This window comes from Microcebus murinus, chromosome 6 (genome assembly GCF_040939455.1).
Source record: "Microcebus murinus isolate Inina chromosome 6, M.murinus_Inina_mat1.0, whole genome shotgun sequence".
NCBI lineage: Eukaryota > Metazoa > Chordata > Mammalia > Primates > Cheirogaleidae > Microcebus > Microcebus murinus.
The window spans coordinates 109,277,359-109,304,610 of NC_134109.1; the positions used below are offsets into that span (position 1 = coordinate 109,277,359).

General features: G+C 41.7%; 1 protein-coding gene and 1 pseudogene across 4 annotated transcripts in view; one reads left to right on the forward strand and one right to left on the reverse strand.

The window, feature by feature from the left end:
• EDC3 (enhancer of mRNA decapping 3) overlaps positions 1-27,252 on the reverse strand; it is a 70,488-nt gene that overhangs the window by 16,938 nt on the left and 26,298 nt on the right. For all 4 annotated transcript variants that reach the window (XM_076004551.1, XM_076004549.1, XM_076004550.1 and 1 more), the window contains exon 5: positions 9,824-10,159. In XM_076004551.1, coding sequence (XP_075860666.1) covers positions 9,824-10,159 — 336 coding nt within the window. The remainder of the gene's footprint in view (positions 1-9,823; positions 10,160-27,252) is intronic.
• LOC105854868 (small ribosomal subunit protein uS2-like) lies at positions 21,589-22,491 on the forward strand (annotated as a pseudogene).

Consider the following 27,252-nt stretch of genomic DNA (forward strand, 5'->3'; position numbering starts at 1 on the left):
GTGACACATTGAGAAAGACAAAACCCCACTAAAATCCTGGAAAACATGTTTAACATGGATCAAATCAAAAGGAAACAATCAGTAAATCAAAACTAAGGGACATTCTGCAAATCAACTGGCCTAGACTCTTCACAAATATCAATCTCACAAAGATAACAAAAGTTGTGGGAACTGTTCTAGATTAAAAGAAACAACACAGATGATATGACAACTGAATGTAATGTGCAATGGCTGATTAAAAATGCAGCTATAAAGGACATTATTGGAATAACTGGAAAGTTTTACATATGGAGCATATATTAGATAACAGTTTTATATTACTTTAAAATTTCTTGAGAGCAATCCTGTCATGTAATAAATATTCCACTGAATATATGTGCTGTGGAAGTTATTTAGGGGGGCAATGCAATGATGAGTGAAACCAAATGGGTCAGAAATATGTCTGTGCGTGCATATGTATGTATGTATGTATTTTTGAGACAGAGTCTCACTCTGTAGCCTGGACTAGAACTGATCCTGGTCCCAACCTGGTCCTGCCAGGTTGCCATGGCATCAGCCTAGTTCACAGCAACCTCAAACTCCTGAGCTCAAGCAATTCTTCTACCTCAGCCTCCTGAGTACCTTGGATTACAGGCATCCGCCACCATTCCTGGCTAATTTTTTCTACATATATTTAGTTGTCCAATTAATTTCTATTTTTAATAGAGACAGGGTCTCGCTCTTGCTCAGTCTGGTCTTGAACGCCTGACCTTGAGCGATCCTCTCACTTCGGCCTCCCAGAGTGCTAGGATTACAGGCGTGAGCCACCATGCCCAGCCTGTATTTATTTTATATAAAGCAAATGTGTCAAAATGTTGACGGATGACGCTAAATGAAGAGTATATGGTATTTTTATTATACTATCCTAGCAACTTTTCTGAAAGTTTGAAATCTTTTATTATCTGTATGATTTTTTTATTTTTTAATATGAAGGAGGTAAGTGAAGACAGAGGTTCAATTTCCTTTTTTTTTTTTTAAAGATAGAGTCTTGCTCTGTAGCCCTGGGTAGAGTGCAGTGGCATTAGCCTACCTCACAGCAACCTCAAACTCCTGGGGTCAAGCAATCCTCCTGCCTCAGCCACCCAAGTAGCTGGGACTACAGGTGCATGCTAAAATACTTGGCTAATTTTTTCTATTTTCAGGAGAAACAGGGTCTCACTTACACTCAGGCTGGTCTTGAACTCCTGAGCTCAAGAGATCCTCCCACCTTGGCCTATCAGAATGCTAGGATTATAGGCGTGAGCCACCATGCCTGGCCAAATTTTTTTTTTTGAGACAGAGTCTCACTCTACTGCACAGGCTAGAGTGCCGTGGCGTCAGCCTAGCTCACGGCAATCTTAAACTCCAGGGCTCAAGTGATCCTCCTGCCTCAGCCTCCCGTGTAGCTGGGACTACAAGCACACGCCACTATGCCTGGCTAAATTTTTCCGTATATTTTTAGTTGTCCAGCTAATCTCTTTCTTATTTTTAGTAGAAACAGGGTCTTGCTCTTGCTCAGGCTGGTCTCGAACTCCTGAGCTCAAACCATCTGCCCACCTCGGCCTCCCAGAGTGCTACGAATACAGGCATGAGCCACTGCGCCCAGCCCAAAATTTTTTTTAGCATAAAAAGTTGGAGAGAAAAAAGAGAAACACAAAGTGCTTCCACATATGATCAACAATGTTTGCAGAGTAACAACACACCAAGTCCAGTGGTGAAATGGAGAATGTCACGGGGTAGAAAAGATAAAAAGAGTATGAAAACAGACCCTGTACCCAGAGTCTTACCATCTAGCCGGGGGAAAAAAATGCGTATGTGCAAACATCAGAGCATACACAACAGTCCTAAACTGTGTTATCCTGAGCACAAGTGCAAAGTGTGGATTTTAAGTTCTTAATTTGAACTATGTCTTGAAAGTCAGGCAGGATTGTAGTCATAATGAACAGAAGAGGGACTCCAGGTAGAGCTGGGAGGAACCATGAACAAAGTTCCAGAGGCCAGAAAGGGTGTGACACACGCAGATGAAAACATCCCTACCTAGAGCCCAGCGGCTGGTGTGAAAGCTCAGCTTAGAGTAGTGGGGCAGTGCCAGACTTCACAAGGCTTTAAAAACTGAGTTGTTTTATGCAAGTTGTCTTAAGCAATATGAAATTGACAGGTGTAGAAAATGAGGCTAGAAAGACCAGGAAGAATTGATTTCAGGGGGCATGGGGAACCTATGGGGTAGCACAAGAAACTAAAAGGTCATGAGAATTTCAGGGGGAAATCCAAAGGAAGATGAGAATCTGGAACCAGAATGAATACTGAGGATAAAGGAAAATTTTCTGCCAGGGCTGCTACAGAACAAATCTCCAGTGTCTGCTATTAAATTTTAGAAAATGGCCTCCTAAGTCCTTTCCAGACTTGAATTTTCATGAAAAGGAATAGGGAAAGGTAGTCCCAGAGTTTCACGCTGGACACATAAAGAATTGTGAGTCCACTGAAACAAATGGGAATGCCAAGGAGTCAAGGATATGGGTGGGTGTGAACAACCAAGCTTTGGTGTGTTCAATTTGAGGAGGATGATAGATACACTGAAATCAAACCTTCTCACTCTGTCTAGATACTTGTGGCTCTGAAATGGCAAGAGGCACATAATAGCAAAGGAGTCACATTAGCACAAACTAATGCAGTTCTGGAATGACCAACTGGCAGTTTCATCAAAAACTCAGGTGTCAGGCCATAATCCTCCAGCCCTTAGTTAGAGCTTATACTCTTAAAATACTGGCAACAAGTTGCCAAGAGGCCTTTTCTGGTGGGGTAAGAGTCCAGCCAAGACACCTGTCTTAATAGTACTGCTCAAAAAACTCATATCACCAATGACCACAACCAAGCCCTTGAGATCTATGACAACCATCCACCTGATTATTCAGGCCCAGGAACTCTGAAGGATTCCAAGTTAAAGAGACTGATTACTTCTTCCACTCCTGGCACTGGAGGATCTGCTAGAACCCAAGGTTCCCCAAATCAACCAAGTCACCGTCAAGGACGTCTGCCTGCTGAGAAACAATTTCAGAAACTAGGCTCCTTTGCTCTGCTCAATAAAAAAATGTGGGCCAGGCACTGTGGCTCACGCCTGTAATCCTAGCACTCTGGGAGGCCGAGGCAGGTGGATTGCTCGAGGGCAGGAGTTTGAAACCAGCCTGAGCAAGAGCGAGACCCCGTCTCTACTATAAATAGAAAGAAATTAATTGGCCAACTAATATATAGAAAAAATTGGCCAGGCATGGTGGTGCATGCCTGTAGTCCCAGCTACTCGGGAGGCTGAGGCAGCAGGATTGCTTGAGCCCAGGAGCTTGAGGTTGCTGTGAGCTAGGCTGACACCACGGCACTCACTCTAACCTGGGCAACAAAGCAAGACTCTGTCCCCACCCAAAAATAAACATAAAAAATAAAAAACTGTGACACTTGGTGCAGGAGCACAGGTTTATCAGAGCAGAACACCTCCTAGAATGTGCTTCCTGGTATCTCCCTCTAGATCTCTCTCAGAATGACATCCCTGTAGCACTGGATCTAACCTGTAAACATAGGATGGGTGGGGGTGGGAGACTAAGGCAGGAACCTGTATGGGTTGGGTCTACGGTATGAGGAGGCAATGAGATGATGACCAGGCATCACTGCAGCAGATTCTCTGAGAAGAATTCTTTTCAGGAGTACAACAGCTGCTGAAGGATACCTCGCAACCTTCAGGATAAAATTCTTCAGTAGCACTTCTAAACTCCAAGATTTATTTCTTCCTGAATTCCTTTTAAACACACACACACACAAAATCAACACAGATTTCCTGACCACCTGTTTTGAGATAAAAACACTGCTGGTCAGCTGAGCATGGTGGCTCATGCCTGTAATCCCAGCACTCTGGGATACCAAGGCATGAGGATCGCTTGGCGCCTGGTCTTTGAGACTAGCCTGAGCAACAAAACAAGATCCTGCCTCTACAAAAAATAATTAGCTGGGTGTGGTGGCACAAGCCTGTGGTCCCAGGTACTTGGAAGGCTGAGGCAGGAGACCTCACTGAGCCCAGGAGTTCTGCCTGAGTCCAGGAGTTTGAGGTTGCAGTGAGCTGTGTCACATCATGGCACTCAGCCCGGCAACAGAGTGAGATCCTATCATTCATTCATTTATTCATTCATTCATTCATAAATAACACTGCTGGTTTTCAAAGCCTTAGAATGCTTCTAGAAGGTCTCCTGGTGACAAGAAGCAGAAGAAGATAGCCAAGGCTCAGAGGCAGATAGAATGCCAGCTATGGAAAAAAAAAAAAAAAAGCCAGCCATGGAAGACAAATGCCGGCCTGGAATGGTAAAAGCCAAACTTGTCCTGAGAGCAAGATACATCCCCACTGAGGCTCAAAGACTTAGCTAGCACCGTAGGAAGAGCAGAGCCAAGAAGCAGCAGGAACAAACCAACTGTGTATTCACTGGCTGCTCCCCTGCCGAGTAGGAACCAGAACTGCTTTTACAGAGAGAGATGGGTAAGTAGTGCGGGAGCTCAGACTAGAGGACTTCACCCAAGCTCTGACTGGATCCTTTGCAAGACAGTAAACAGTAACTCTAGTTCGGGTCATCTTCACACATTTGCTGTTCCCTAAATCTCAGTAGACACAGTGTGAAGGTGACAAATCTGATGGAACAAGTGGAGAGATTCAGTGCCTGCATAATAAGCACCCCACTGCCTCTCTTCTGGGCTTCTACATAACAGAGGACAGAAGAGGGCTACCTGGTAGAAAACCAATGGTGGAGGTTAAATAGGAAGTCTACCCAAAAGGAAGTCCTCATGATTAGAAAAGAATTTATTGGAACCTAGGGAACGAAGAATTTGAGTCACTTTTTTTTTTTTTTTTTTGGAGACAGAGTCTCGCTTTGTTGCCCAGGCTAGAGTGAGTGCCGTGGCGTCAGCCTAGCTCACAGCAACCTCAGACTCCTAGGCTCAAGCGATCCTCCTGCCTCAGCCTCCCAAGTAGCTGGGACTACAGGCATGTGCCACCATGCCCGGCTAATTTTTTCCATATATATTAGTTGGCCAATTAATTTCTTTCTATTTATAGTAGAGACGGGGTCTCGCTCTTTCTCAGGCTGGTTTCGAACTCCCGACCTCGAATGATTTGCCCGCCTCGGCCTCCCAGAGTGCTAGGATTACAGGCGTGAACCACCGCGCCTGGCCTCCTATTACAGCTTAATAACTTGAAGGCAAGGACTTATAGTGACTTACACCAAAGAAGCAGTGTTTACACTGACTCAAACTGTCTTAAATATTTCTTTCAGAATTTTTTTTTTTTTTTTTTTTTGAGACAGAGCCTCACTCTGTTGCCTGGGCTAGAGTGCCATGGCATCAGCCTAGCTCACAGCAACCTCAAACTCTTAGGCTCAAGCGATCCTCCTGCCTCGGCATCCCGAGTAGCTGGGACTACAGGCATGCGCCATCATGTCTGGACAATTTTTTGTATATATTTTTAGTTGGCCAATTAATTTCTTTCTATTTTTAGTAGAGACAGGGTCTCGCTCTTGCTCAGGCTGGTCTCAAACTCCTGAGCTCAAACGATCTGCCCGCCTCAGCTTCCCAGAGTGCTAGGATTACAGGCGTGAGCCACTGTGCCCGGCCTTTCTTTCAGAATATTATGAGTGTTGAGCAAATATTCTCTGAAACCTTACCACTTTCCTAAGCAGTGTTTTTTGTGAGTTCTCTCCACTGAACAGAAGGGTGCTCACACACACTAAGGAGTTTATATTTAAAATGAGCACACATGTGCATGTGCATATACATATGGAATCTTTAAAGAATTTCAAATTATAAGTCTGGATCCAGAGAGATCTTGATCAATCCAGGTGGTGACCACTGGACACCATTATTTAGCAGGGTGGGCCAAAGCTAGAGAAATGTCTGACAGTCCATGGCTGTTGGAGACACAGCAACCCTGCCAAAGGACTCAAAGGACTCTCCACAGAGAAAAGATTTGGGGCCAGGCACGGTGGCTCACGCCTGTAATCCTAGCACTCTGGGAGGCCGAGGCAGGCAGATCGTTTGAACTCAGGAGTTCGAGACTAGCCTGAGCAAGAGCAAGACCTCATCTCTACTAAAAAATAAAAGAAATTAATTGGCCAACTAAAAATATATAGAAAAAATTAGGCGGGCATGGTGGCGCATGCCTGTAGTCCCAGCTACTTTAGAGGCTGAGACAGAATGATTGCTTGAGCCCAGGAGTTTGTCGTTGCTGTGAGCTAGGGGACGCCATGGCACTCTAGCCCAGGTAACAGAGTGAGACTCTGTCTCAAAAAAAAAAAAAAAAAAAAAAGATTTGGGTTAAACAAAGAGCTAGATTTAGCTGCTTCCTGAATGTGTTTTCCAATCAACAAACCTATCATAATACTGCCTGCCCTCCAGCCCACCATAGCTGGCAAGGAGTACTGCCAGGAGGAATATGAGTACTTGGTGAATAATGGCTTATTATATACTATTGACACCACCTAGCATGAAGTCAGTATGTAGACACCAGCAGCAAGCTGTCAGAATCCTAAATCCCAAGCCATAACCAATGGGTAATAAACATGTTGTTCTCGTTTTGCTACTCTGGGAATCAGCAGAAAATAAGGTATTTGGTATTCTGGGATATAAATGGCACAAGGCCAGACTGGGGGAGCTATTCAGGCCACTCCGGTAAACTGCTGATCTAAATTGGTCCATTTCTGACAGAGTACAGTACTAAAGAGAAAAGACTATAGAGATACTCCTCAACTTACAAATGGGGCTACATCCCCATAAATCCAATGTAAGCTGAAAATCTTATAAGGTGAAAATGTATTTAATACACCTAACCTACTAAACATCATAGTTTACCCTATGTTAAACATGCTGAGAACATTTACATTAGCCCACAGTTGGACAAAATCATCTGGCAACACAGTCCACTATAGAGTTTTAGCTGTTTACTCTAGTGACTGTGTGGCTGACTGAGAGCTGCAGCTCTTGTGAGTGTCCAGCAACAGAGAGAGTATCCTACAGCATATTGCCAGCCTGGGAAAAGGTCAAAATTCAAAATTTGAACTACAGTTTCTACTGAATGAGAATTGCTTTCACATCAACCTGAAGTCAAAACACTGTAAGTCAAACCATCATACATTAGAGACCTATCTATAGTCTATTTTGCCATTAAATTGCCATTCTCTTCTTACACTGTATTCTTGCTCCTCTTTATTGAAATTCAGAAGAGAAAAGGAGATGTGAGGGGTAAGGTTTAAAAGAGCCTCTACCTCTCTGGGCCTCATGTCCATCTATAAAATGAGAAAATTATGCTAGGTGATCAAGCAACCTAACACTAACATTTTATGGTCCTAGATTGTTTCTCCAAATATTTTAGATAGTTTGCCTTATTCTGATTCTAACATTTGGATAGCAGATCCAATTGGAAAAGTGTCCCAGCTCTGCACTATCTGACTACCACTCAGTAAAAACCTGCTTGAGGCTTGTGCCTTGGAGCTGGAACACAGATAAAAATCACCTGCAGGAGAAGCTGCTCAGCAAGACAACTGTTTGCTAGCTCAGGCCCTGCTTGGCAAAGGGACTACATTTCCACTCCTTGTCACTGTTAAGAACAAAAACCAGATGGCATGAAGCTGCTGGGCTTCTTGTCCCCTCACTGTCAAGAACCAGTGGAGTGCAACTATTGCTACACATAAGCCGCCATACCTGAGTTCTTGGCCAAGGACCAGCATGTGTGGTTTGTAGCATGTTTGCTGATAGTAACTTAAAGGAAAGTAGAGAACTTTTCACTTCTGTCATTAAAAACAAAAGAGGTGTGAAGGTCAAGTTGGAGTGTGTAGAAGAAAGAAATTTCCACCTTCCTTTTGTCTACTTTAGCAAATGTTTTCTCAGGTTCTTTTAGATTTGAGAATCCTTCCTTATTCTCACTGTTATTCTCATACTTTTAGCCACTTCACTCCAAGGCAGACCATAATCTTCACCAATTTAGGAATTTTCCTGCAGTGTAAATAATTTCAGGGACAGTACATACTGCAAAATCCAACAACCTCAGCAGCATCATCCGGACCATAATATGGACAGCTACCAGTAGCACTTGCTTATTTTACAAATGAGAGCAATAAAAAAGGGAGTTGTGAGAGGTGGATAGTCAGCAGATCTGGGAATATCACCAGACCTAAAGATGATAACTACCTTTGAAAGGCCTAAAACCAGCAATTTTTAAGCCTGATTCTGAGCTAGGCTGTTTGCCTTTACACATGTAGTAAAAATCAAAGGAGTTTGTCAAGTCACACCATTACTGCCACTTACGGAAACTACCTTAATAAAGAAGCATACCTACCAGAGTCTGCTAGTGAAAGACTGGAAACCATTTAGCAGTCTTTTTTAGCCTGACAGCCTTTTTTAGCACAAGCTGCTATACTCGGCAAAACCAAATACAACAGAGCCCTACTGTTGTCTATAAAAGAGCCACATTTGATTTTCCTCCAAATGCAATTAAGCTGTCTCTATAATTTTTCCTATAACAGCTACCAGCATTCAATATTTATATTCCATATATTCCAAACTTCAAATCAAAATGAAAATATTATACTCAGTTCCTTTGCTAATAAAATGATTATGATTTATTATGATTTCCCCTTTAGCTATTAGGATCATTCAATGACAATGGTTTTCAAACTGTGATCCAAGAAGTCCAGTTAATAATGTGGTTTGGTGGTAGGGTGGGGACAGGGAGGAGGTGAACTGCCTCTCCCACAGCTGCTTTTATCTGCTTCATATGCTGTACATTTGAAGAAAAGGGAAAGAAAGAAGAAAGAGAAAAGAAAAGAAAAGAAAAGAAAAGAAAAGAAAAGAAAAGAAAAGAAAAGAAAAGAAAAGAAAGAAAAGAAAAGAAAAGAAAAGAAAACTTAAACATCACTAAGGTAAGGTAAGGTAACTACCAAGCACTACTTTATTACATAAAAATTATAGCTAGCCAAATTAAATAACCAAGGTTAACAAGAAATGAGGACAGCATGGTAAACAATTGTAATTTAATGAATCCCTAATTTTAGCCAATGATTTTAATTATCCATCTTCAGCTGGTTTTGCACCAGCAAATAGTTAGTATAACAGAGTTGAACTTCTGATGAAAGGTATAGGCAGTAGTAACAGGGAAGCCAAAGTGCAAACGGATCTGATGATTTGAATCTAGATAGTACCAAAGGCCTTTATTTGCTTCTCATAAAACTAGTACTAAATAAAGCAGACCACACCCTGCCAGATAAAGGATATAAACAGACACATAGAGAAATTCCCCCCTACGGCGACAGACTGCTATATTGGCCACAATTCCCAAGAGACACTAATACTGGGCCAACCATCAAGCCACTTAATTCCTAATGTATGATTCTGACTCAGAAACAGAGTCTTTTTGTTTCAAGCATAATAGAAAGCAAAGAGCATCCTAGCACTTTGGGAGGCCGAGGTGGGTGGATTGCTCAAGGTCAGGAGTTCGAAACCAGCCTGAGCGAGACCCCGTCTCTACCAAAAATAGAAATAAATTAATTGACCAACTAAAAATATATATACAAAAAATTGGCCCGGCATGGTGGCACATGCCTGTAGTGCCAGCTACTCGGAAGGCTGAGGCAGGAGGATCGCTTGAGCCCAGGAGATTGAGGTTGCTGTGAGCGAGGCTGACGCCATGGCACTCACTCTAGCCTGGGCAACAAAGTGAGACTCTGTTTCAAAAAAAAAAAAGAAAGCAAAGAGCAGCCAGGGGGACGTGGGACCTGGTGCAACTCACCTGTGCAGAACTCCTTGCTCACGTTGTGGGGCACTGTGATCCGTCGGTAGACAATGGGCTCCGACTCCAGGATGTTCTCATCGTGGCGGTACCGAGTAGGCCTTTCACTTGGGATGCCCCGGGAACGGGACCCACTTCTCCTCTCATAGGTATCAATCTCCTCAAACACAGCTGCCTTGTCAAAGAGGGCCAGGTTCCCTTCAAAATCAAAATCTGTGTCTGGGATCTCCTCAATATCATCCCCGAAGCACTCATCATCTTTATTCTTCATTTGACCATTCTTTAAACCACTTTTCTTTGGAGTTGCCTGATTTGGGTGCCTGCTACTAGATGACCCTGGAGAAAAAACAGGGACTAAAGTCAGTGTGCCCACAGAAAGTGCTCAGTGGAAGTGGACAATATAGTACATGAGTTGTCTGCAGAGAATGTTCCAGGAACCAAAGTGAAGATGGTAAAGGCAAGCTATTTCTAAATCATATTAGAGAGCACAAACCACACATCTCATGTGGATAACAGCTTTTAATTATCCAAGCAACTAGTTAATGAATATGAAGTAAGCAGCACTCCTGGAAATCTTAACCACTTCTGTCCTCTGTAAGGAAACTGGTAATAACTGAAGCTTTTCTGACAACTTAATCTCAAGAAAAGTGGAGGGACAGTCTCTCTCCCCACAGGCCAGGGTGGTTTGAGTCTAAAAGTCCAGCAGTTATTGAAGAAAGAAATACCCCTGAAGTACAAGGCCAAGGCCTCACAACCTGAAGCCTAAAGGAAGATATTAATTAACTTGCTCTTAATTCTATGCTTACTCAGCAAGCAACCTTCTGACTTTTAATTTGATCTCAGGCTAGACTCTAGTAGGAGAGAATCTTTGATTTATATAAGAGATTCCATATCTTCAGCCAGATACATAGCTACCACTGGTATTCTTCTGACTTACAAACACGTCTTTGACCTTTTGGTTAATGTGATCTCTTTTTCTCAAAATTTTATCTCTTCTGAGTAAGCAGTTTCTGAACCATCAAATAATGATAAGGTCCATACTAAGCTGATCCTATAGAGGCCACACCAAGATGCACGTAAACACCAGAGTAGCCAGCTACCCTCTGAGACCCTACTTGGCTACCACACATGAGTCAACAACTACTCTAGCAGCCAGGGCAGAAGGCCTCATAGAATTCTCCAAACCATCCATTTCCAGAGAATCTTCAATTAAATTTATATGCTGATTCCCATCTGACTACCCTGAAAGGGTGGACTAGGTAAGGTAACTGGTATGCCAAACTGAACCTGTATCACAGTCTAAATAAATGTACTGCACTTCCTTTTGAAAGACTGAGCCCCTCAACTACTGAAAACACTCAAGTAGCACAAGAATACCACAAGCAAATGCCCTCACATATGCCATACCAACTATACTGCTCTAACTCTTCTCATAGCAACCCCTACAATCCAATGGACCAAGAGTCAGGAGACCTAGGATCTAGTTGCAGTTCCATCATTAAAACGTTATATAATGTCATATCCATCATCTAACTTCTCAATTTCCTTGTATCTAAAATGTTCATACATACTGGTACCCCCAGTAGAGTTTCTAGCATATAGCAGACAGTCAATAAATATTTGTTTAACAAAGTAATATCAGCAAGATCAAATACATGAATTATTCTGAAATGTGTGTACTATGCAAATGTAATTTATGTCCAAGTCTTCCTAATGCCAAGTACTGGTATGGAAAAAGGCTGCAATGGTAGTGAAGATACCATTTAAGACTCTGAAAAAAAAACCAAGGCTGACCAAAATTATGAAGGTGAGGAAGAGTGCTTGAGACACCATAAACAGCTCAGATTATGATCCAATAAGAAGCTAGTCAGACTTTAGGTTAAGTTCTAGTTCTCATAATTTGATAAAATATTCAGTGAAAGGCCAGGTGTGATGGTGGCTCAGGCCTGTAATACTAGCACCTTGGGAGGCCAAGGCGTGAGGATCATTTGAGGACAGGAGTTCAAGACCAGCCTGAACACAACCGAGAGCCTGTTTCTTAAAAAAAAAATTAGCCAGGCATGGTGGTGCATGCCTGTAGTCCTAGCTACTTGGGAGGCTGAAGCAGGAGGATCGTTTGAGCCTAGAGTTTGTGGTTGCTGTGAGCTATAATGACACCACTGCACTCTAACCCCAGCAACAGAGAAAAACCATTTCAGTGAGAACCTACTGTATGCTACAGCTAGGTGCTAGGAACACATGATGAAAATACAATATGATTAGCATTATAAAAGAAGTTTATGTAAAGTGCCATAGAAATATGGATAAGAAAGCAGAGATAGATTAGGAAGGGAGAATGGGTATGAAAACACAAGATCAGGATAACACCATTAGCAATATAGGCAAGGGAATAACAAAAGAATAAGGATTATCAATGTACTATCCCACTATTAAATCAAACCATCCTATTAGGAAATAGGTCTCTCGCCCAGTGGTCTCTCTTTAGTGGATGTGTGCAACCCCAGAGGTATACAGAATGATCCACTGGAATGCAAGAAGAAGATATTGAATATTCTATTTACTTTTTCCTTTAACTAAAAATAATAAAAAATCGCCGGGGGCGGTGGCTCACGCCTGTAATCCTAGCACTCTGGGAGGCCGAGGCAGGAAGATTGCTCCACGTCAGGAGTTCGAAACCAGCCTAAGAAAGAGCGAGACCCCGTCTCTACTATAAATAGAAACAAATTAATTGGCCAACTAATATATATAGAAAAAATTAGCCAGGCATGGTGGCGCATGCCTGTGGTCCCAGCTACTTGGGAGGCTGAGGCAGAAGAACTGCTTGAGCCCAGGAGTTTGAGGTTGCTGTGAGCTAGGCTGATGCCACGGCACTCACTCTAGCCTGGGCAACAAAGCGAAACTGTCTCAAAAAAATTAAAAAAATACAAAAATAAAAAGAAAACTTTATGAATTTAATGTATTCATAGAAACTGGCACCCTTATAAAGTTTCATGCCAGCCAAATGTTGCTAGTATTCAAGATATCTGAGGAAAATGTGACATTCCATAACAAGAAGTGTATCCATGCAAGTGGATTTACATTTTTTTTTAAACTGTGGTAAAATATATGTAACATACAGTTTACCATCTTAACCATTTTTAAGCACACAGTTCAGTGGCATTAAGTACTTCACATTGTACAACTGTGCCAATTTTTAACTAAAGCAAACAAAACTGAATATGTGGCTTTAAAAAATTCTTATAAAGAATTCTGCTTAGGCTGAAAGCGGTGGCTCACACCTGTAATCCTAGCACTCTGGCTCACGCCTGTAATCCAAGCGGGAGAATCACTCAAGGTCAGGAGTTTGAAACCAGCCTGAGCAAAAGCGAGATGCTGTCTCTACTAAAAATAAAGAGAAATTAATTGGACAATTAAAAATATATAGAAAAAATTAGCTAGGCATGGTGGTGCATGCCTGTAGTCCCAGCTACTTTGGAGGCTGAGGCAAAAGGATTGCTTGAGCCCAGGAGTTTGAGGTTGCTGTGCGCTAGGCTGATGCCACGGCACTCTAGCCTGGGCAACAAAGGGAGACTCTGTCTCAAAAAATAAAAAAATTAAAAAAAATAAATAAAGAATTCCCCTTAGAGGCATTCTTTAGCCAGATTTTTAAAAAATCAATCAGATTTATGAAGATGGTTCCCCTGATTTAAAAAGTATCAAGAAGGTTATTCTAAACATGAATCCACATTTTTTTTTTTTTTTTGAGACAGAGTCTCACTTTGTTGTCCAGGCTAGAGTGAGTGCCAGACTAGCTCACAGCAACCTCAATCTCCTGGGCTCAAGCGATCTTCCTGCCTCAGCCTCCCAAGCAGCTGGGACTACAGGCATGCACCGCCATGCCCAGCTAATATTTTCTATATATATTAGTTGGCCAATTAATTTGTTTCTATTTATAGTAGAGACGGGGTCTCACTCTTGCTCAGGCTGGTTTCGAACTCCTGACCTGGAGCAATCCGCCCGTCTTGGCCTCCCAGAGAGCTAGGAGTACAGGCGTAAGCCACCGCGCCCGGCCATGAATCCACACTGACTATCGCTAATTAACTTTACACTAAATGTATATATTCTACATTAAAAGTCTGCAAACTATAGTCCACAGGCCAAATCCAACTCACTCCCTGTTTCTATAAATAAAATTTTATCAGAACACACACTTATTTGTTTACATATTGTTTAAGGCTTGTTTTTGTGCTACAAAGGCAAAGTTAAGTATTTGGGATGGAGGCCCTGTGGCCTGCAAAGCCTAAAACATTTGCCACTTAACCCTTTACAGAAAAGGTTTGCTGACCCTGTTCCACACCATGCCTTTCAGAAGTATTCTTTCCAGCTATGACTATCATTAAAAACTAACCAACCTGGCCGGGCGCAGTGGCTCAAGCCTGTAATCCTAGCACTCTGGGAGGCCAAGGCGGGTGGATTGCTCGAGGTCAGGAGTTCGAAACCAGCCTGAGCAAGAGCAAGACCCCGTCTCTACTATAAATAGAAAGAAATTAATTGGCCAACTAATATATATATATAAAAAAAATATTAGCCGGGCATGGTGGTGCATGCCTGTAGTCCCAGCTACTCAGGAGGCTGAGGCAGAAGGATCACTTGAGCCCAGGAGTTTGAGGTTGCTGTGAGCTAGGCTGACGCCATGGCACTCACTCTAGCCTGGGCAACAAAGTGAGACTCTGTCTCAAAAAAAAACAAAAAAAAACTAACCAACCTAAAATCTGTACCCCCATAATATGCCGGGAAAAAAAATACAGAAAAAAAAAAACAAAACCAAAAAAACTAACCAACCAAAATTAACTGAATCCAGGACCAGTTCTCTGAGTCTTTTTCTTCTTTTTTTTTTTAAGACAGAGTCTCACTCTGTTCCCCAGGCTAGAATGCCATGGTGTCAGTCTAGCTCACAGCAACCTCAAACTCCTGAGCTCAAGTGATCCTCCTTCCTCAGCCTCCCAAGTAGCTGGGACTACAGGCATGCGCCACCATGCCCGGCTAATTTTTTCTATTTTCAGTTGCCTGGCTAAATTTTTTACTATTTTTAGGAATAGAAATGTTGGTCTTGCTCAGGCTGGTCTCAAACTCCTGAACTCAAGCAATCCTTCTGCTGTCTCCCAGAGTGCTGGGATTACAGGCTGAGCCACTGCACCCAGCCTGAGTCTTTTTCATTCAGAGTTAAGTGTGTCACTTACTAAGCTACTGCTTTTCAACTCCTCGCTCACCCTTTGTTTGTGGTACTGAGGCTGGAACTCTACAAATTATATTTCTCTTCAGTTAGCGACTTCCTATTAGGTTCCATCACCAGTAGTGGGTACTGGAAGAGACTAGAAGGAAGGAAGGAGAAGAGACTTTCTCTTTTTTTCCTTGCTATTCTCTCCAGCGTTGCCCAGTTGGTTCCAGTCTTCAACCATTTTCATTGCAACTCCTCAGAAGTACTGGCACCAGCTCTGTAAAGCTCCTCTGCAAACTTCGAGGTTCTAAGAATCCTAATCTCTTCCCTTTGTTTCCCCTTCCTCAATGTCCCTTTATGTTGTATCAGTCTTATAGCACCTACTTAACCAATTCCCTACATTAAATTCTCTCTGAAATAACTGATGTGGTTACCATTTTCCTCAGTGGTATACCAACATTTTAGAAATCAATGACTCATAGTTAATCACTCTATTACTCTTTTTTGTTTGTTTGTTTGTTTGTTTGTTTTGAGACAGAGTCTCACTTTGTTGCCCAGGCTAGAGTGAGTGCCGTGGCATCAGCCTAGCTCACAGCAACCTCAAACTCCTGGGCTCAAGCAATACTCCTGCCTCAGCCTCCGAGTAGCTGGGACTACAGGCATGTGCCACCATGCCCGGCTAATTTTTTCTATATATATTAGTTGGCCAATTAATTTTCTTTCTATTTACAGTAGAGACGGGGTCTCGCTCTTGCTCAGGCTGGTTTTGAACTCCTGACCTCGAGCAATCTGTCTGCCTTGGCCTCCCAGAGTGCTAGGATTACAGGCGTGAGCCACCACGCCCGGCCTCTATTACTTTTTAATAAGCAAAAAATATTTTGAACCATTAACTATATTTTATTACTATAAAAATTTTTGTTTAATCCTTTAATTTGTACTTTTATATCTCCTATCTAATATATATGAAATGTAAGTATAACAGAAATCCACAAATTAGTGGCTAATCAAGAGTTCTTATCACATAGAAATGTTTAATTCTAAAGGAGGCAGTATGAGAAACTTAATGAAATGGCATCAATATTATGAGTCAAATATTTAATTCTTATTTTAAGGCATTATTTAGTTCAAAGCATAATTCCTTTGAAGCTGAATATAGTTTATTTGGAAGAAAAGAATGAGCATAGTCTAAATGAGTTTCCTCATTTCAACTAACTGTATTAATAACCACACCAAAACTGGTCCTGAGTCTAAAACACCATTTCACCCATGAGAGTGTATCATAAGCATTTTCTCATATTCATTCATCCATTCAAAAAATAGTCATTAAGCATCTATTATGTACTGGGATCTGTGCTAGGTGCTAGAGATTCAATGGTAAACAGTATAAACATAAGCCCAGTCCTTATTTAAGATTACACTCACCCATCATCATTCGAAAATCACTTCTGTGGACCTAATTGTCAAACTGCCTGCATGTGTCCAACATAGTTCTTTCAACACCCCTTGCCATAGGTAAGCAATTTTAGTGTGAAATGTTTTTTCCCTATAGCAGATCCTGTTGTTGCCTACTCAACATTCAGACTCCTCTATCCTAAGAACAAAACTCTATTTTTTCAGATACTTTCCTCTCAGGTGAGGGAACTGATTGATTCCTAAATCAATCATGGTGGTGTTCGTGACAACTTATTTAAGCATGGGCATGTGAAGCAGTATTAGTCAAGAAGACATGATGGGACGGGGGTTGGGGAAGGGATATCTTATAATAGTTTCTGATAAAGGTTTCCTCAATCCTGAAGAACTCCTGATTCTCAATTGGGGACAATTCTGCCCCCAGTGGGACATATGATAATGTCTGGAGACATTTTTGTTTGTTACAATTGGTGGTGGTAGTGGTGAGGGTGCTGCTACTGGCATCTATTAGGTAGACTACAGGGATGCTGGCAGGGCGGGTGGCTCACACCTGTAATCCTAGTACTCTGGGAAGCCGAGGCAGGAGGATTGCTTGAGGTCAGGAGTTTAAGACCAGCCCAAGCAAGAGCAAGACCCTGTCTCCACTAAAAATAGAAAAAATTAGCCAGGTGACTAAAAATAGAAAGAAAAGAAATTAGCTGGATATGGTGGTACATGCCTGTAGTCCCAACTACTTGAGAGGGTGAGGCAGAAGGATCGCTTGAGCCCAGAAGCTTGAGGTTGCTGTGAGCTAGGCTAATGCCATTACATTCTAGCCCAGGCAACAGTGCAAGACTCTGTCTCAAAACAAACAAACAAACAAAAAACCAGAATACAGGGATGCTGCTAAATATCCTATAATGCACAGGGCAGTCCCCCACAACAAAAAATTACGCAGCCCCAAACGTTAATAGTTCTGAGCTTGAGAAACTCTGCTAAAGATGATACACTGAAAGACATGATCTTTTTTCTCCTTCTGAAGAATGTTATGTCTAGATGAGACACATGGAACTGCTAGAGCCAGCTAGTATCAACGGAGGATGTAGTCAACACACAAAAGAGAGTTTCAGAGAAATAAGGTCAAAGGCCTGATTATACTATATTTACAAATGATAACCTCTGGACTTACTGTGCTGTAATTTCTTTATTATTTAAGCCACTGAGTAGGATTTTCTATTAATTCACAGCCAGAGCATCCTGATATAATCTAGCTAGTATACAATTGTACTTTTAATAATTACCATGAGCTTTTCCACAAAGATTACTTAATTCTTATAATACCTTGTGGTATTATAAGGTATTAGGGAAGCATGAAGATACTTTAAGATGGTTATTATTGTCTAGAGTCATTTACTAGTTTAGGAAGAAAAGAAGAAAGATAGTCAAGATTCCCATCATTTGTAATCCTGCAGAACCTATGTAGCTAACACCATCTTAGGCTTTGATATACATATTATTTCGATTTTTCTTCTGAACAACCTGATTAAAATTACCCTTCTACAAATGAGGAAACTAAGAGTGAAAGGTGAAGTAGCTTGCTCCAGATTTATACCGAGTTAGGATCTGAACTTTAATCTGTAAATTTCCAAATTCTATACTGTTTCCACATATAAAAACATGGAAATAGGCCGGGCGCTGTGGCTCACGCCTGTAATCCTAGCTCTTGGGAGGCCGAGGCGGGCGGATTGCTCAAGGTCAGGAGTTCAAAACCAGCCTGAGCAAGAGCGAGACCCCGTCTCTACTATAAATAGAAAGAAATTAATTGGCCAACTGATATATATATAAAAAAAAAATTAGCCGGGCATGGTGGCGCATGCCTGTAGTCCCAGCTACCCGGGAGGCTGAGGCAGAAGGATCACTCGAGCCCAGGAGTTTGAGGTTGCTGTGAGCTAGGCTGACGCCACGGCACTCACTCTAGCCTGGGCAACAAAGCGAGACTCTGTCTCAAAAAAAAAAAAAAAAAAAAAACACATGGAAATAAGAGTAGGAAAACCATGTAGCTCTGATAGACCTAGGCAAAGTTAAAAGTACAGAGAGTATCATGTCTAGAAAATGAGCACACAAGGCAAAAATCAAATGACATTCAGTATAGCACAACAGTAAAAGAAGAAATTCAAAGGCAATAGAAAATAAGTATTCCTTTTAAAAAATAACTTTTAAAAGATGTTCATAATAGACAATGCACAAAATATATAGAAAAGTACAAATATTCACATGACATTTTATGTATTTCCTTTTGGTAAAAATTTTGCATCCATCTTATGAAGTTTTATATCCTACTTTCTTGTTTAGGAGATTCTTCCCATTTCATAAAAGAATTCTGCAAATACTGTATCTTACTTTTTTATGGCTGTATAAATTATACCATACAAAAGATTATCCCTACTGATGAACTTTTAAGCTATTTCTCATTTTTGCTGTTACAGACTCAGCCGAAACATACTCTTTGCCTACTGCTGCTGAAAAATCACTCCCATCTGACTACTTATGACAATGTGAGTACCAATGACGTAGCACTTACGCTATGCTATCTACTTCATTCTGTAGTTAATCTATGTTCTCATTCTAACTCCCCAAGGAGCTTATAAGACAACAGAGGGCAGGAATGACATCATTCATACCTGTCACCCAATAGTATGCCTGGCAAGCATAAATACACAAATCTCTCAATAAATAAAAATAGCCAAATAAAATAAGCAAAACAAAACAAAAAATAAACACTAGACAAATGAAAGTTAAAAGTTTAAAAAGAGGTTGTAACAGAAAGGGCAATTTGAGATTAACTACAAGACAGAAAGGGAGTCATCAAAAATTATGCCAGTTTGTTGCGTGACTGAAACACAACAGGAAGATGAAGTTGTTGACAATAAAATGAGGGGGAGTATGAGGCAAGGGCTTCAGAGGAAAAAAGTTCAGTCATGTCCAATGTAAACCAACAATGAACTATCCGGGAACTATCATGATGACAGATGAAGATAAGCAACTGATCACTGAAAGAGAAGACAGGGTAAAAGAAACAAAATGGGAAATCATTCCGGTTCAGATGAAACCCTGAGCTCCAGAAACCAGACAACAGACCAACAATAAAGCTCAGAGGAAAAGGGATATAGACATTGTTAAAGAGGAACAGGCAGAGGCACAGAAAAAGTTGTAGAAGAAAATAGAAAAGAACCAAGACTTCAAAGATCCCAAAACTCTATAGATAGTTCAGAAATCCCAAAGACACTGGTATAAGGCCAGTAATCTAGTGCTAAAGTCTGCTTTATGCAAAAATCATCAGTTGCTTCTCTAACAACTAGCCCAGTGTTTATTATCACTAAACCTAAACCATGCTGAACCTGTGCTTCTGAATACTTTCATATTAAAATATTAAATATCATATCAAAATATTAAAATATTACTATGAAAGTGTTCAGAAGCACAGGTTCAGCATACCTAATCCAAAAAGCTCTAAAATTCAAAAATTTTTGAGTGCTGACATGATGCTCAAAAAAATGTTCACTGGAGCATTTTGGATTTCAGATTTTCAGATTAGGGATGCTCAAACCAGTATGTATTCTGCAAATATTCCAAAATCTGAAAAATTCCAAAATCAAGACACTCCTGGTCCCAAGCATTCTGGATAAGGGATACTCAACCTGTATTTGGGGGGATAGAGTACAGTGTGGAAACAAAACTTTCGGCTCAGATTTTTTAAAGAAATGGCTAATAAATGGTACCCATTTCATATTATGCCAGATAATGAAAAACAAAGTAAAAAAGCAAAGAAAAAGAACTGTAAAGCTCTTTCTCAGCACTCTGACAAAGTACCCCACTATAAAGACTAACAGGATTCACAGAGGGAGATGCTCTAAATCTGCCCTTATGATGCTGGGCACTGGTCATTGCCACTGTTGGCTCTGCTGTATGACTCTACAAATATAACTTGCAACCAAAAACAGAGCTGTGTTTTTAGAAGGTCTCAGGTATTTTCTGGTGTTCTTCTGAACACAGGATCTTCTATTCATTCATTTGAGAAATATACACTAAGGATTAGCTATGTTCCAAACACTCAGGAAAGCAGAGAGTGAGAAACATTTCTAAGACAAAGTACTGACACCACAGATTAGCAAGAGAATACAAAATAAATGAAAGGCAGGCTAATATGCTCAGTTGTCTCTTATTCTTCCCTTTTGTCATACTTTAACACAAATATTAGTAAGTTCTGGGTGAATAAGCTGTTGCAATACTTGGCTTACTTAGCCCAAAGGGCCTTAGCTCTGCATTAAATAGGCCTTTGGCCCCTGGGAGAGAAAAGTACTTCCCTAGGAAGAGATAAACAGTCTTTCCCAGATTTCTTTATCTTTCAACTACAGGGGCCAAGTATGTGTTAAGACTAGAGGTTGGCCGCCTTCCTGTGCCATTTTTTTGCCAGCCTTTAGCACGAAGGCCCTTTGGCCAGGATAATTTGTAACAAACCCATTGTGTAATCCTCAGTGCCACTATTTATTAGTTTTTGTCACACACAGACTGTAAAGGGGAACTTTGTCCTGCACTTAACATGCTAAAGGGTACGTGAAGGTCAAATTGCAAATGTTTTAGTGACAGATTCAATGGGCCTCATGAGAAGGTGCCTGAGAATATCTGGGATCTTCTTTTCAACTCCTAAATTCTAGGCCCTGGGTTTTAAAGTCTGTTAAGATATATGAAGCACATTCAAGGAGGTTAAGAAGTCAAAAGGGAGGCCAAAGTGGGAGGATCACTCAGGGTCAGGAGTTCGAAACCAGCCTGAGCAAAAGTGAGACCCTGTCTCTACTAAAAATAAAAAAATAAAATAAAAAAGAAGTCAAAAGGACCTCAGTGCTCCCAAAAAACTTGCCAAAATATAACTTCTGGGCTGGAAGTGGTGGCTCACACCTGTAATCCTAGCAATCTGGGAGGTCAAGGCAAGAGGATAGCCTGAGCTCAGGAGTTTGAGACCAGCCTGAACAAAAGCGAAACCCTGCCTCTACTAAATATAAAAAGAAACTAGCCAGACAACTAAAAAAGAGAAAAAATTGCTTTTTCCACGCTACCCACGGAAGGGGCCCATATGGCATTGTTCTGGATTCCCGTCGTAACTTAAACGGAAACTTTCACAATGTCCAGAGCCCTTGATGTCCTGCAAATGAAGAAGGAGGATGTCCTCAAATTCCTTGCAGCAGGAACCCACTTAGGTGGCACCAACCTTGACTTCCAAATGGAACAGTACATCTACAAAAGGAAAACTGATGGCATCTACATCATAAATCTGAAGAGGACCTGGGAGAAGCTTCTGTTGGCAGCTCGTGCCACTGTTGCCATTGAAAACCCTGCTGATGTCAGTGCCACATCCTCCAGGAACACTGGCCAGCGAGCTGTGCTGAAGTTTGCTGCTGCCACTGGAGCCACTCCTATTGCTGGCCGCTTCACTCCTGGAACCTTCACTGGCCAGATCCAGGCAGCGTTCCGGGAGCCGCGTCTTCTGGTGGTTACTGACCCCAGGGCTGACCACCGGCCTCTCACAGAGGCGTCTTATGTTAACCTGCCCACCACTGTTCTGTGTAACACAGATTCTCCTCTGCGTTACGTGGACATTGCCATCCCATGCAACAACAACGGGGCTCACTCTGTGGGTCTGATGTGGTGGATGCTGGCCTGGAAAGTTCTCCGCATGCGTGGTACCATCTCCCGTGAATACCCGTAGGAGGTCATGTCTGACCTCTACTTCTACAGAGATCCTGAAGAGATTGAAAAGGAAGAGCAAGCTGCCACCGAGAAAGCTGTGACCAAAGAGGAATTTCAGGGTGAATGGACAGCTCCGGCTCCTGAGTTTACTGCTACTCAGCCCGAGGCTGCATACTGGTCTGAAGGTGTGCAGCTGCCCTCTGTGCCTATTCGGCAGTTCCCCACTGAAGACTGGAGCGCTCAGCCTGCCACGGACGACTGGTCTGCAGCTCCCACTGCTCAGGCCACTGAATGGGTGGGAACAACCCCTGAGTGGTCTTAAGTTCTTCTACAAATTCTTAAAAATGGAAATAAGGTTGATGGAAAATAAACATGAGTTTCTAAAAATAAAAAAATTTTAAAAAAGAGAAAAAATTAGCGAGGCATGGTGGCACACGTCTGTAGTCCCAGCTACTTGGGAGGCTGAGGCAGTAGGATTGCTTGAGCCCAGGAGTTTGAGGTTGCTGTGAGCTAGGCTGACGCCACAGCACTCTAGCCCAGGCAATAGAGCAAGACTCTGTCTCTAAATAAATAAATAACTTTTTTTTTTTTTTTTTTTTTTTTTTTTTTGAGACAGAGTCTCGCTTTGTTGCCCAGGCTAGAGTGAGTGCCGTGGCGTCAGCCTAGCTCACAGCAACCTCAAACTCCTGGGCTCGAGTGATCCTTCTGCCTCAGCCTCCCGAGTAGCTGGGACTACAGGCATGAGCCACCATGCCCGGCTAATTTTTTTTTTATATATATATATTAGTTGGCCAATTAATTTCTTTCTATTTATAGTAGAGACGGGGTCTCACTCTTGCTCAGGCTGGTTTTGAACTCCTGACCTTGAGCAATCCGCCCGCCTCGGCCTCCCAAGAGCTAGGATTACAGGCGTGAGCCACAGCGCCCGGCCTATAAATAACTTTTGACCTCAGATGGTAGGATCATTGTTACACTGGACTATTAAAGCCCAACCATACTGTAACAAGATAATACCCAACATTTTTCAATTAAAAAAGTTCAATTCCACTTCCTCATTTCTCTCCACCTCTAGAAACAAAGGAAAATCAGTACCTACCAGAAGCAATGTCTTGCCTATGAGACCACCACTACCTATATATAAATGAGCTAAAGGCCAGCTATATACTTTCATGATCTATAGGCAAAAGAGCCTTAACTCAACATTAAATTTTTATTTAACTCCTTGTAGCCAGTGATTACACTCAAGTTTATACACTGAAATTTCAGAGAAGGGTAGATTTCATCTGCCCCTCATGGTCACCATTTTTAGCTCTGACATGAGATTTCACCAATATGAATTGTACCCAAACAAAGACCTGTATTCTTAACAAGACTTAATTGCTTTCCATCTGCTCCCGGGGACTGATGTTCCATTCATCTACTTGACAAATGAGTAGTAATACAAACTATACTTTAAACCCACTCCCACCTCCAAGCCAAGTGAAGAGATTAAAATCTGCTTGAGCTAAATCTCTCATCAATGTTGGATTAAATAACTAGAACCAACAAATCCCTCAACTCCTCACTGCCAATCTTGAAAGGACACTGAACAGCCAGAACTGAAAAGAGATTATATTCCTACAGTTCCCTCTATCTACCAGTCTTAACATTAATGTGTATGTATCAGAGAAAATTCTAAGGCAGACCTTTCTACTTATCTTACAGGACTCATTGAGCAGATAAATGAATGTAATTCTACCATCTATCAGAAACCAATTCTAAGCCACATCTCATCATCAAATTCCCAGGTCACAGACATTTTCCACAATGACATGGAATCAAAAGAAATTCCCTAAAAGAGAATAACATTTTACTACCCCATGATCCCTTTACCTTATTTATGTACAGTTAACAATCTAGGAAACGGAAATTGACCAAACAGCAAAAGCAGAGTAAGTACCACATAGGGTGTATTTTGCAGAATGAGAATAAACCCACTTTTTAACATATCAGAATGACTTGTTAAAGGTCAAGTATAATAAATTACTCATTTTGAAGTTACCTGCCTTCTTTCAAAAGAGTTACTATAACTGGTTAATGAGAACAAAAAAACAGAAACAAACTAATAGTCTTACCAAAACATCCAGCAATTGCTCTCCTTGGTACTTTCACAACTGATCTGAAAATTATGTTACACAAAAACCTGCACACAAATGTTTATAGCAGCTTTATTCATAATCACCAAAAGCTAGAAGCAACTAAGATATCCTTTAATAGATAAATAAACAAACTGATACACTCATACAATGGAATACTATCCAACAATAAAAAGAAAGGAGCTATGAAGCCACAAAAGACATGAAAGAATCTTAAGCGTATATATCTAAGTGAAAGAAGTCAGTCTGAAAAGGATATATACTATAGTATGATTTTAATTATGTGACATTCAGGAAAGGGCAAAACTACACAGATGATTAAAAGATCAGCAGTTGCCAGGAGGGAGTAGGGAGTCCTCGAGGAGAGAGATGTTAGAGGCAAGGACCCTCAAAGACCCTCAACTCCCCTATGACTCGTCCTACGCACGGACTTCGCCCTGGAAAATTCCAGCTATAGCTCCGAGAAGAATGCAGTCCATGACGTGCTGACCACGGGATGCTCCAAGGAGTGCTAACTGCAATTGTTCCCGACCACCTGCCAGGTTGGAGATGAGTAACCAGTCAAAAACAGGATACCGATAAGACGATGATTGGGGCTGATTAACCCAGACCCAAGCCTCATCGTCGCCACTCTATTTTTTTGTTTCTACTTCCTTGTTTCTGTATGCTTATAAAACCTACTAAAAATCCAAGTAAAGTAGACCTTGACAACCATTTGCTTGGTCTCGTTTCTTTCTCTCGCCCATCTCTTTCAGGCACGGTCCCCCTCGCCCCCGCGAGTAACAGAAGGTCCCGCGGGCCGGGACAGAGAGAGAGAGTTGAACAGGTAAAGCACAGAAGATATTTCGGACAGTGAAACTGTTCTGAATAATATTGTAATGACAGATACATGACACTACATATTTGTCAAAACTCACTGAACTTAACAGCACAAAGAGTGAACCTTAATGTATGTGAATTTTAAAAAATCATTTAGGAAGTTAGGGGAATTGCACGATGGATACAGAATATGGCAAAACAATTTAACTGTATTACAAATATATGAAACAAGTCACTGAAGTGGGTGGGAGACCTAAGTAACTCTGGAAATGGAGTCTATAAGATGAAAGGCCAAAGGAACTGTGCATAAGCATTGTATGCTGTTTGATAGTCTACCATGGGGGTGGGGGATATAGGTAAATAATTCTGATATCACTACATATGTATACTGGAACTGAATAATTATATAAATGGATGACAGGCCAGGCATGATGGCTCACACTTGGAATCCCAGCACTTTGGGATGCCAAGGTAGGATGATTGCTTGAGACAGCCTGGGCAACACAGTAAGACCCCATCTCTATAAACAATAAAATAATTAGCCAGGCATGGTGGTATATGCCTGTGGTCCCAGCTACTCAGGAGACTGAGATAGGAGGATCCCTTGAGCACAGGTGTCTGAGGCTGAAGTGAGCTATGATCATACCATTGCACTCCAGTCTGGGTGACAGAGCAAGAACCTGTCTCTTAAAAAAACTTTTAAAAAATGGATGACAGATGGTGGGAGACAGGTTTCTCACTGTTGGAGTGGGAGGTTACAGATAAGCAAAAGGAGAAAGCTAAAATGATCCATGTGGTAATGGATTAAAGTTCGAGATATTAGTATGAACTCATATTTAGTATAGTACAGTATACATGGTTACATACAGAAATATTTACAGATATGTGTATATATACTGGTTAAGTATACACACATAGGCTGGGTGTGGTGGCTCACGCCTGTAATCCTAGCACTCTGGGAGGCTGAGGCGGGTGGATTGCTCAAGGTCAAGAGTTCGAAACCAGCCTGAGCAAGAGCGAGACCCCATCTCTACTATAAATAGAAAGAAATTAATTGGCCAACTAATATATATAGAAAAAAGCCAAGCATGGTGGCTCTTGCCTGTAGTCCCAGCACTTGAGCCCAGGAGTCTGAGTCTGAGGTTGCTGTGAGCTAGGCTGATGCTACGGCACTCACTCTAGCCTGGGCAACAAAGGGAGACTCTGTCTCAAAAAAAAAAAAAAAAAAGGATACACACATATATTTTCTTGCTGTCAGCTATAAGGGTGACACCCAGTAGCAATCAGCACACCAAGTGTGCCCAGATCTGGGTTTCTAATACCAATCTCCAATAAAAGGAAACAGGGCTCCTTGGAGACATGGCTGATTTTAGGGCTAGGGCAGAAAATATACAAGATAAGACTCAAGTACAAGCCAGGCATAGTGGCCCAAGCCTGTAATCCTAGCACTCTGGGAGGCTGAGGTGGGAGGATCACTTGAGGTCAGGAATTCAAGACCAGCCTGACTACGAGCAAGACCTCATCTCTACTAAAAACTAGAAAAAATTAGCTGGGCAACTAAAAATAGAAACAAAAAAGTAGCTGGATGTGGTAGTGAGCACCTGTAGTCCCAGCTAGTTGGGAGGCTGAGGCAGAAGGATCACTTGAGCCCGGGAGTTTAAGGTTGCTGTGAGCTAGGCTAACACCACAGCACTCTAGTCTAGGCAACAGAGCCAGATTCTGCCTCAAAAAAAAAGGACTCAAGTACAACCTGTAGTCCCAACTACTCAGGAGGCCAAAGCAGGAATACTGCTTGAGGCCAGGAGTTTGAGACCAGCCTGAGTAACATAGCAAGACTTCATCTCTACAAAAAAATTAAAAAATTAGCCAAGCACAGTGGTGCATGCCTGTAGCCCCAGCTACTCGGGAGGCTGAGGCAGGAGGATCAACTGAGTCCAGGAGTTTGAGGTTGCAGTGAGCTATGATGACACTACTGCATTCTAGCCTGGCACATGGAGCCAAAAGAAAGAGCTCCCAATGAAAGACCAAAGCTGAGAAAATTTGGGTACCAAAATAAAGTAATATTGAATTATAAGCCAAAGTATAAAATAAATACCCTAAACCCTAAGTCCACACCAATATAAATAAACAAATGAATAAATAAA